Below are 11432 nucleotides of genomic sequence, written 5' to 3'. Positions count from 1 at the left end.
ATCCAAACAGTATATCTTTTAGTTCATCATTCATAGATCATCCTTGCAAAAAAAAATTGGACAATTACAAAATTATTAAGACATTCATTTGTAGTGAATAAAATAGACGAATACGATCTCACAAAGAAAACCTAAACCCTTAATCCAACATTCATATGATTTCAGATTTAAGTGATTTTTTGTAAATATGATCTTTGAAGGAAGATCTAAACGACAGACAGTTCGGATGTTGACATACATTATGGAGGGGTTATCACAAAAACTTGTGTAAAAAATTATGTAAAAAAATTGATGTCATGAATTCGCCCCTATATATATTGTATGTATAATTCAATTATCAGATATGATTAGTGCCTTGATAATTAAAAAAAAAAAAATCGAAAAAAAATTGAATGTTTTTTTTGTGTGTTACTATTGCTGCTAAAGTGGTCTTCCTCAGTGCTTTTTTCTTCCAAAAATTCTGTATTAGAGGAGGGTAGCGACTTCCTGCCTGTCCAGCAATTGACGGTTCTTCAAATTCGGAAATATATTTTCTATCTAGACTTTTATGTATATATAATACAAAGTAATCAGCCTTCAAATTTTCGTTCTTTTCGTTGAACTTTTTAGCTCCAATTCACGCCAATCAAAGTGGTACCAAGGCCATTCAAATCCTCTCTTCTCCTTGACAATATTAGTTTCTACAATCTAAATGCTCGGCCAAGGATTCAAGGGTCATCCAATTTGGAGTTCTACAATTAAATCCTAAACGAGATCAGAGATTTTGCAAAGGGCTTATATAGCTTAGTAAGATACGAATGTTCACCCATGACTTCCATGTTTCAGCTTAAGTCTCCCTCCCCCAAAATCGTTGGTGTAAAAAAAAATCTTACCTAACCAGAGGCCGTGGAAAAGCGAAAGCATAAAATGAAACCTCTTGCATCCTCCACTCTATGAATAGATGATGCCTTCTCTCAACACTAAAAAATGGGTGCACTTTTTGCTCATTACCATAAATTATGATGCATGCTCATCATACACCTATCATCTAATATGTGTCATTTCACTTAATCTTAATTAATTTTTTTTTTTTTAAAAAAAAGAAAATTAATATTTAATGTAAAAGTTAACCAGAGTTGAGTAAAATAACACGTGACAGATGATTAGTTGTATGATGAGCATAGACTATAATTATGGTGGTGAGCAACAATGCTCCCCTAAAAAATTTACATGCTCATATTGTGCAAAAGATGGCACAGATTTATTTTGTCAGAAAAACCTACATATATGACGTCTCTTTCTTTCTCATTAGAGGCTTCAAAGGCAGTTATTGATAAATGTTTATATTCCGCTAAATTGGAAATCTACTTTATGCATCCAAATTTGACGAAAAGAATTATAACTAGTTTGTGTGTACGAAACTGCACATTTTAAGAATATTTTTATCATCTAGTGTTTGCATCATCATCTCCTCCGATTCACAACTCATCCTCTTTTTTGTTCTTCTTGCCTCCCTTGCCTCCCTTGCCTCCTTTGTCTCCTTTCTTAGTTGGTCGAACGTGGAATCTATCTGAAAGTTCTTCAGGAGCGCGTGTTTTCCGGTTGAAGGCTCGGACACAGATAAAACCTGAAAGGGAAAAGTTCAAGATAATTTAGAATTATTGTTAAATTTCATATCGTAACATGAGATGGCTATATATGCTCGCAGGCCAGATCAGATCGCTTCTGTATTTTCTTCCTTATAAATTTTCTTAATAAAGTAGTTTGTTGTAAGATGCACATAGATGCAACTAAATTACAAAGATAATTTCATGTTTGCAACTTCAGTTTTCAAGTTATACCATTAAGACAATAGTTCACATTCAACAACAATAGCATTAAATAGTTCCTACTATATCATACTTAATCGCTCATTTTTGCCCTCCAATTATCAAGATGTGTGAAGATTACAAATAAGACTGTTTCATCAAACATGCACAATTTGAAATACGTTATTTGGTTATTCTCATTACTCTTTTTAATTTTTCTATGACGATTTGTGTGATCATGCTTCGTTCTATTCCACAGTTTGAACCCATAAATCTTTTAGTTATTTCTTTCATTTTAATTCTTTTTTTCCCATACTAATCTGACTTATGGTGATGCAAACTATCTAGGTTGTCATTGCTACTTCTATGAAAAACGATGGATTTCTCATACCAAATCGATGATGTAAATACATAGTAGCAGGGGCAGAAGTTACAAACCTTTCACAAAGCAGTCCTTAATTTCGTTCAATTGTAAGCCTGCAATAAGAAGACATTATTGAGATGCACATGATTCGCCATATCAACCATGTCATTTGATGATCTAGCAGCATAACATGCCAAACTGAAGGCGACTGAAGGTTTGTTTACCTTTAAGGATTGAAGATGTTGAGGACCCACAGTATACAGTTAACCTAGCTAGACTCCATAAGCTTGATCTAGGAACTTCAATGGGGCGTATACTGGTTTCATAGTCAGCAAATATCTGCAAGGAGATGATATATACATGTGTTCTAGTATGGTAGCTTGATCTAAAATACCTGACAGTATATGCTGACAAAAAAATATATATATTATTGGAGAAATTGTGAGTAAACTCACCTCATTCACTTGAAAGTATGTCCCGTTGAGTGGAAAGCTCCCCCTTGTTGCAGTTCGACACGGCATCTGTTTATGCATCATTTTATATTATGTCATTCTCCATAATTGTCTAACGTACTTGCTGCAAGTTGGGACTTTAAAAGAATGTAGAAGTGTTTGTGGACCCTGAGTGTTGCTCACCAAAAGTGTTCCACGAACCATTTGTGAAGCTGCTTGTGAATGATTATTAAGTGAAAAAGATGGCTCTACAATATTGCTCAATTCTCTCGACTCCTGAGGATCGCATCGTTTTTCATCTGATAATCACATTTCCACATAATTTGATTAGCACATATTCCAACATTGAATCTTATTTTCAAGTTAGTATGCTCTAACTTTTAGACCTCACAGTCCTTGAACTTTTGAAAACACGAATCTTTCACATATAAACACATTGCAGTTATAAATATTGTTTGCTCCAGTCATGTAATACCTGATGGCCATATAGCAAGAAGGTATGGGCATGGATCATCGGGATCTCTGTTTTCTAGCTGTGACATTAAAATTATGAGAGGTTTACATACCACTATGCAGCTGAAAACACTTTTGCACAGGAAAAGAATAGTAAATGACTTACAGTCTGCAATAGAGGATGATAATCTGGAAGAACATAGCTGCATGATAATTAAAATAAGTTACGATGCAATGAAATATCATAGCACAGCATTTTGGGGATTTATCTGAAAAATTCCCACAAGGATTATGTCATATGTCAAAACACAGACAATAGTTAACCTTTGCATTTATTTTATTTTTTCTGTGAAATAAAAATTTATTAATTATTTAATTCAACCTCACCCTCTATATCCACCAATTATCTCTCTTAAAACAAAGATTTGGCATCATTTTTCTCTCATTGAAGCTCATGCTCATCATTAATCACAAATTTTCAACCTTCTGCTAATGGTTTTTCTCTTGCATTATATCAAAAACATCTTATGTCAAAAACAAAAATAAAAAGAATAGGTCTGATATCTCATATGTATAGCAGCATGAAAAGGACCAAATGAATGATTATACTAAGAAATAAGACCAGAAAAATTGATTTGTCTAGAAAAAGACCAAATCATGTGAGTTTATATGAGAAAGAGAACCATGAGAGAGAAATGTGTCACGACAACTAACATGCAAGGAGCGGGAGTTTCCATTGAGGGATTTCCTTGAGAAATTAATTTGTATAAGAGAGAATTCGTGGACACTAACGGTTAAGGTTAAAAATTAAATTACTAAATGCAAAGGTTACTCTTTATTTTTCATATGAATTTATAACTTTCTAAAGAAATGAAAAAGGCAAACCCAACTTACACTAGGTGCTTCGTGCATAAGCGGAAAGCATCCTTCGATTTGGGAGCTTGAAAATTTGCATATCGGGAAGGAACTAATCCTGTTGCCATATCGTTTTCTTGAAATACACCTGTGTACGGCTCTAATATTGTTGAAAATCTTTCATCTCTCATTTTAATTGTTGGCATGTCATTAGGGTCATCAAGAAAAAGATCTTCAATGTCTCTTAATGATGTTTCTGTATATTCAGGCTGCGGTGATGATGGTTCCTCAATGATAGGTTCACAACTTTTGCTTTGGTATTTTGAGTCAAGGCTGACCTCAAGAGAGGAGACAGTTGGTGGATTGAGTGCCTGAAGAGCCATCATCAAGGGATCGGTAGAACTACCGTTCTTTGTTGAACCTGGCTTCTTTTCTGGCCCTGGTAAGGCAAGCCTGGCGCTGTATCAAACATGTACATTAGACACATATCATACACCAAGAGATTCAAAGTTACAATGCATCTGAAAAGGTCTGTAATGTAATGGACATAAAAGCAAGAAACTACCAAGATAATAAACTAATAGTGTAAAATATTTAATACTGTATTGTTACTATCCTTTTTTTTCAATAGCGAACATTGCAATATCTAAAATTTCATGTACAATGACTCGGCACAATGATATATCCTAAATCCCACCACTTGCCGTTAAATTACAAATTTTAAATTTTTTTTTATCTTTTTGCAGTAAATACTTTCTCATTTTCTACATTTTTTTTTAAAATCTCACTGTATATATAAGTGATATAGAGCTCGAATTAAAAATTTAAACCTTGCAAATGCACTAGCGTAATGTCTGCACTCTCCCTTCATTGGACAAGAATTGCAATTTGGCTTTTGCTTTGTACAAAAGACCTGCATAAATATAGAAACACACCCATTATGTATAAATATATTTAACGAATTTTAAAATCACATTTCTGCTTCAAATAATTACTCTGCAAAAATGTATTACCTTTCCAAAGGTTATCATTTGGTAATGTAGTTCGTACCTGTTGAAAAATATACTAACATGAGTACGAGTTTTACTTTATCAAAGATGATTTTTTGTAAAAATAATCCTAACGGATGTTGAAAATTACAATGTTTTTGGATCCAAGGTTTTTAGCCGTGGCCAAAGATACTTCTGAATGGTATCCAACAGTGGCATCCTACACATAAAATTTAGATACCGTCAACAGATATACATGTAATATCTCTTGTTAGTATAGTACTATATACTTACTGTTTTAATACATGTAGTTGAACTTGTTCAGGCAATGGTTCAAGGGGAGCCCACCCTAGACGAATCGCTATCCGGCCAACATTTACATCCACCTAATAGAAGACAAGAAGAATTCATCTTTGAATTTATGAAAGCATAGTTCGCATTTAGTCGTTGCACAATAATCATTTAAATCATACCGGGAAAGCTACATGTTGGAGTGCCAAAAGTCTCACACACTCCATGCTTTTCAATCCAATGCCCTCAATTTCTCTTAGGTACTTCCTACAATTATAAATGGTTGAATGATTAAATTTTCACGAAGCAATATATAACTAGGATTAAATGATTGGAACCTTTTATCAAGCTTATACTGTAAATGCATACTTACGTTACTAACTGAGGCGGGGCATTTCTTAACCACTCGAGGTCTATTTGTTTATGATCCTCATGTACTTGGTTAAGAAATTTCTGTAACATTGAGTAAAAGTAGTCGTTAGAATTTGTGAAGAGAAAAAAAATTGTGCAACATCAAATAAAAGTACTTGACTGTTAATATGATGTTTCATGTAAAGAAAATATTATGAAAGTCTTTTTGTCCAAAATTCCCGAATATGAGAATAAGAATAAATTTGTTTTACCTTGATTCGTCCTGCAATCATATTGTGTTGGCCACGCACTTTAATAGCCGCAGCAATCTGACCAACTTCTGCAATTCTAACTGCCTCCCAGTCTGCTGAATCCATGTGATTCCTATTTCTTTCTCTACTGGTTGAAAATATACTTTTACACCACCCCCAACTAAGTTTAGTCTTCACTATAGCCTTCTTGTTTTTTCTTCTTCGAGGAGCTTTCGTCGTCTTATCAAATTTCATGTCTGATTGTTGATCATTTAAATCCGGTTTCTCTCCTTTCTGATTTACCTGGTTGAAGTTGTTGGCCTCATTAGGTGGTTCCACAAGATTTTGGATTATAGTATCAACTGGGCTCTCAGGCTTATCCACCAGCATATTCTGAGAACAAAGATAACTCTCATCGTTTGGTTCTACGATCACATCTTTTGTTTGGGAACACAGCGGTGGCAGACTAGACATTTCTACAGATGTATGAAACTCAACTTTTTCGGAGATTACCTGAACTCCACAGTTATCTGACACAACATTATCTTCCGAGACTCTGAGATGATTTACCTTTTCACTGAAACCAATTTGGGAAACCTCAGGAGGGTTGTGGAAATCACACAATGGCGTTGACGACCCTTCAAGGTCATTGGGTTTGTCAGAGCTTGACTCTTTGTGTCTATAGTCCATTGAGAGTGCCACTTCACCTGTGTGTAACTCCTCCTCAGATTTTGGCATGATAGCAAGAATATTACTTCCAACTGATTCTTGGGTGACAACCATGTTTGTGTATTCACAATCTGTTTCGTTGGAATGGGACTGACAAGGGAATCTGGCAGCAAGTGACATGAAGGCGTTGCTGTAGAAAAGAATAATCTGTTAATAGTCTCATTAGGAACCTCAAACAGAAGAAATATAATTGAGAAAATCTACTATAGCAGATTTTGAGTTACCTTGAAAGATGATCCGACACATTTTGAGTTAGGAAAACTCCAACTATTGAGTCCACCACAGAACCTTTCCAGGGTGAAAATTTCCTATCTCCTGTTCAGAATATAGTTTTACTGTTAGGAATTTAGAATATAATTTTCTGTAACATTTTCAACAAGTATTAGCTGGAATCAATTGCTAGTAAGGTTGTACCTTGGATTGTGTTCATCCGGGACATAAGTAGATTAATCCGTCCATGTAAGACTTCTCTTTCATTCGTCCACCATTCCTCTTCACTTTCTTTCTCTTGACCCTCATTAACCTTCGCTTGTAATTGAAGTTTCCATGACTTAACTCGTTCAAGGTCTGTGGGAGAAAGCTCTGGACGCCTTTTACTGTGCTTGTCCTTGTATGGAACTAGAATGCCATGGTCATTGCTGGGAACATGTACATCTTTGTCATGGTTAACTCCATGGCTGATATCTGGACATTTCTGTACAAACGGACTGATATTATCTTCCTGTGAATCTGCACCAAATGCAAAAGAGACTCTTACAAAATGATTTACAGTGGCATTCACTTAAATTTGCTTCCGATAGCGTACACTCAATGAAAGAAAAATAATCTCTACCAAAGTACCTATCAATTTGTATGTCAGCCCCAATATCTCATTTTTCAGTAGGCTTCTGTCACTTTTATGGTTATGAAACTCTAAATTAATACAGGAGGGTACAATGTCCCAAATTATGCAAAATATAGATACCTCTTATGTTGGTGGAGCAAGGGCCCTCATGCTTAGATGGATGTCCTTCACATTCACCATTGTGAAGCTCTATATTAAGGGAATGTCCCATGTTAGTCCATTTCTCTGTCACCAACCCTCCATTCCGTCCCCGAGTATGTCCCTTTGATCTTTTCTTCCTTGTCATAATCAGTGGCTGCAGTGCACCAATTAGATCTGTGGTTTCTGTTTTTTGGAATGAAGCATGTCCCTGATTTTTGTCACCAAGCCCTTTGAGAAGGTATCTTTCCCTCTCAAGAAAATATCTAGCTATTGTCGACCAACAATCTTCTTCCCGCCTCCTCCTCGCCAACCTTTGTTTCCTGCATGTAGCTGGAATGTTCAGTCCTAAATTTTTTCTACAACTGAGATTCATAAGTGCTCCTTGACTAGCTCTAACTTTTTGTGGAGGAGTCGCTAGAATGATGGCATTCTCCGTGTTTGATTTAATTTTCAGGTCACCATCTAGAGTTGCTCCGTCTGACACAGAAAATGCAACCTTACCCAAGGTGACTTCTATGGGGGCCAAGTGTTTGGGGCTGCTTGAAGACTTCTCGGCTGACATATTTTTGTCGGAAGAAACATGCATTTTAGTTGTAGGCTTTGGTGTCTTTGGTTTTGAAGCAGGACGCTTTGGTGTTGCCTTCTTTGGGGTCTTAGGCTCTATAGGCCTTGGTCTTCCTATACATACCACTTTCGGCCTATATACTTTCTTCTTCGGTTTCTTTTGTGGCCCTTCATTCAAATCTATACCACCATCTGGGCTTCTTTTCAAGTTTTTCTTTTTCTGAGATGGGCTCGAAGTGCTAGGAAATTTGGAGCCTCCCATAAAATTTGCTGCATTGGACGTCCGATTCTTGTTTTCTGCCCGATGGATGATATCCTCCTGCTTAACACTTTCTTGATTTTGTTGATCACCTGCAGCCAATTACACAATCTCAGAATATTGAAAGCAACCAGTAATATCAGCAAGAACTGAAAGTATATAAGCGTGTGATGCCATCTGGAATTACAGTAGACATTACTCTGATACAGGTTGAATGGATGCTTTCCAATTCTCACAAGTAAGCAACAACCAGTAACTTCGGGTTGTAAAATTCATGTTAATATTATAAAATCCTGTTCCTCAAGTTCAACAATTGATTTACTTTGTCTTAACATGCAAATTTAAAATCCTTAAACAGTAACACAAAGTAATAGGATCCTCTCCTTTCTTATCTCTTTTGCTCTCATTTTTCGTCCCTCGTCAAAATTGAAATCTCAACACTTCAATAAACTCAATCCTGTTGTGCCGAAGCTTCAGCTATGAGGCCAATATGTAACAAGGCAAAATATGATAAAGAAAGTTACGAGGAATTATACTGGTCCGGCATAAGCCTACGTTCAGCTTGGAGATCCCGAGGAAAATTTCATTAATATCAAATGGAGACTACAAAAGTGTTTAGAGGCTCTCACAACCCAAATCACTCTCACAGGCAGATGAGCCAAGAACAAATCTCAGATTCTCACAAGACCAAAGAAACGTTTCCTTCTTGCTCCAAATGGTGCGACAATCTTTAGTAACAAAGAAGAGATGATTGGTCTCTTACGCTAACAATTAACGGAGACTTCCGTAGCTTTAATTTTGGACTTAAATCCTAATGGACAGGTTTAAATTTGTTAGTTTATACCAGATAGGTTTTCTTTCGACTACCGGGACTTGTAATCCAATTAAGCCCAAAAACAGTAAGTAAACAGATAAATCAACTTGAACAGAATCCTTACCGGACTTGCATTGCGACATACCATCTGGAATGGCAGACCCCTGCTGCAGCTTTTCTTCATTGATACGAGTTTGCGCAACCGGAATGAAACAACCGTTTATCTTTTCAAATAAACCCCTTTTAGTTGCATTTGTTGATGACTGAGAAATTGGAGGTTTTACAATTATCCCCTGCAACACCAGCTCCTCCCCAACTGTCAAAATTTCACCATCATTCGCCGCAACCTCTTCTGCTGCCACTAATCCCTCTAAACAACTTTGGCTTGCATCCTCGGAACCCCCATGAGAAAAACTCACACAACCCTCATCACATTCCAACACAATCTTATTCAAATCGAACAACCCAACAGAACCCAAATTTGTGCTTCCAATTCCACCCAAATTCTGTACCTTTTCCTCCTCTCTAGGACATTCTTCAATTGGGTCGATCAGGCAAGTGTTTTCCTCTGAAGAAGTTGCAGCAGCAGAAAACACAGAAACCCCATCAGAACGCTCCAATTCCACTTGGGAATCACTCACCACTACGCTATTATTTTGTCCCGAATTGCTCTTGAATCGTCTTCTGAAATATGATTTTTGTGTCCTCCCTGTAGCAGGCTTTGCAGGCGTTTGTGGCACCCACAAACCCTGCTTCCGATTCTGAACCACCTCCTCTTTCGCTTCTTCTTCCATGGCATTGTCTCTGGAAACAGGTTCTCTCCTCTGGTATACTTGCAGTTCGGCCATGCCGAATTCAAGTTACCAAACAACTGAGAAACCAGTTATCAAAAAAACAACTGAGAAACTAATAAAACGAAAACAGAGACAGTAAATTGATCACAAATATTAGCATAAACAATACGGGCACACAATCACAGCACAAGAAAAAAAAAAAAAAAAAAAAAAGTCAATTACTTCAGCCATGCATGGCCGGCTGAGGGAAAGGAGAGCACAAATTTTGCAGAAACGGGAATTTACCTGATAACAAACCAAGCTAGCAAAATCTGCCGTAATTTTTTACTTGGGTTTAGTTAGTTTAAAAGGGTTAGAGGATCTATGTCGAGAATCTATCTGCTACTTTGAAGGATAATTATTAATAACGGTGAGTTAGAGTTCTTTATGGAACCAAATACGTTATTTTAGCTTAGGGAAGTAATTAAGAGTTTGACTCGGTTCAACTTACCTGAGTCTCAAGCAAGCGAGAAATTTTTCAATGCGATTATATGGAAGAAATTTTTCAATATGACTGTAATATAATGACACATGCTCGTATGATATTATGAAGTTGCATGTTAAATCGTTTTAATTTTTAAATTTTGTGTAGCAGGTAAATTATATTAAATTTATTTAACCGTAATATTTTGTTACTAGTGGTGGCAACTGTTTTTTTTTTTTTCCGTTAGTGCTTGAAAATTTTCTGGTTCAAAAAAATCTCGAGTCACTATTCAACAGTGACATGAAAATATTAAAAAGAGATGCAACTTTTCATGTCAATTACTTTTTTGTAGCGTGAGTTTGTTGTTATTTATAAAATCATTAATTTATTATTTTACCTTAATTCTTTAAGTGTTTCATCCACAAAAACAGTTATTTTGAACTTTTGACCTTATTTTCTCACAAGTTTATCATTTGTTATTTTTATACAAATATATATGTATACTGGGGTGGGCAATAAACTGACTTTCAACTTTTGCCTTCTTTTTTACAAGTTATCTACTTATTTTTTGGTACGAAAAGAAAAACATGTCACGTTTGTTTCATAAATTTACGGTGAACTACTAAAATGTACATTAGGCTCACGAACATGAAGTTTAACTAATTACACGCTTTGAGAATTCATTTATCAATCATGTTCATTAAAAAAAAAAAAGTTGAAATGTACAAAATAACTTTGAAGGCAATCGGGGTGAAGAGTTGAAATGTTCGAAATAACCTTGAAAATAAGTCATGTGATTGCATTATTTTGGATGAAAAACTTAACAGGGTAGAATTAGATGACAAATTAATGATTTTCGAATATTGATATCACAAATCGTTTAAAATTTTAGTTTTATATGACAAATTTAAAAAAGAGTATAAATTCATATGACATATAAAAAATATTTCTAATCTTAAAAACTGGACTAAAGTTAGCTTTTGAAAACCATTAAGGTTTTTTTTGCAAGAAACCATAAACTAAAAAGTAAA

General features: G+C 35.5%; 1 protein-coding gene across 6 annotated transcripts; it reads right to left on the bottom strand.

The window, feature by feature from the left end:
* Positions 1–1265: 1265 nt before the first annotated feature.
* LOC103929868 (DNA glycosylase/AP lyase ROS1) lies at positions 1266–10365 on the bottom strand. 6 transcript variants are annotated; one of them, XM_009339131.3, is made up of 20 exons: positions 10224–10365; positions 9269–10015; positions 7487–8422; positions 6937–7251; positions 6747–6837; positions 5815–6652; positions 5565–5644; positions 5374–5458; positions 5195–5286; positions 5052–5120; positions 4925–4961; positions 4742–4824; positions 3951–4370; positions 3223–3259; positions 3079–3136; positions 2787–2902; positions 2607–2672; positions 2376–2490; positions 2226–2264; positions 1266–1606 (listed from the first exon to the last, which is right to left on the bottom strand). In XM_009339131.3, exons 2-20 carry the CDS (start codon positions 9990–9992, stop codon positions 1458–1460), a joined length of 4350 nt encoding a protein of 1449 aa, XP_009337406.2. In that variant the 5' UTR covers positions 9993–10015; positions 10224–10365; the 3' UTR covers positions 1266–1457. The 6 variants fall into 6 exon arrangements, with proteins under 6 accessions (XP_009337406.2, XP_048444773.1, XP_018498677.2 ...); XM_048588816.1 differs by having other exon boundaries at positions 9269–10042; positions 10224–10306; XM_018643161.2 differs by having other exon boundaries at positions 10161–10297.
* Positions 10366–11432: the final 1067 nt, after the last annotated feature.

Source organism: the organism of the source record quoted next, unplaced genomic scaffold, assembly GCF_019419815.1.
Source record: "Pyrus x bretschneideri cultivar Hongxiangsu unplaced genomic scaffold, Pyrus_bretschneideri_v1 Contig29, whole genome shotgun sequence".
NCBI lineage: Eukaryota > Viridiplantae > Streptophyta > Magnoliopsida > Rosales > Rosaceae > Pyrus > Pyrus x bretschneideri.
The sequence above is the reverse complement of the archived record's forward strand: the minus strand, read 5'-3'. Positions and strand labels throughout refer to the sequence as shown.

Coding starts and splice junctions, on each gene's coding strand:
- LOC103929868 (XM_009339131.3), bottom strand. CDS start 9,992: ATGGCCGAACTGCAAGTATACCAGAGGAGAGAACCTGTTTCCAGAGAC. Junction 5,121..5,194: donor CAACTACATGTATTAAAACA/GTAAGTATATAG, acceptor TTTTATGTGTAG/GATGCCACTGTTGGATACCA. Junction 2,491..2,606: donor CATACTTTCAAGTGAATGAG/GTGAGTTTACTC, acceptor ATCTCCTTGCAG/ATATTTGCTGACTATGAAAC.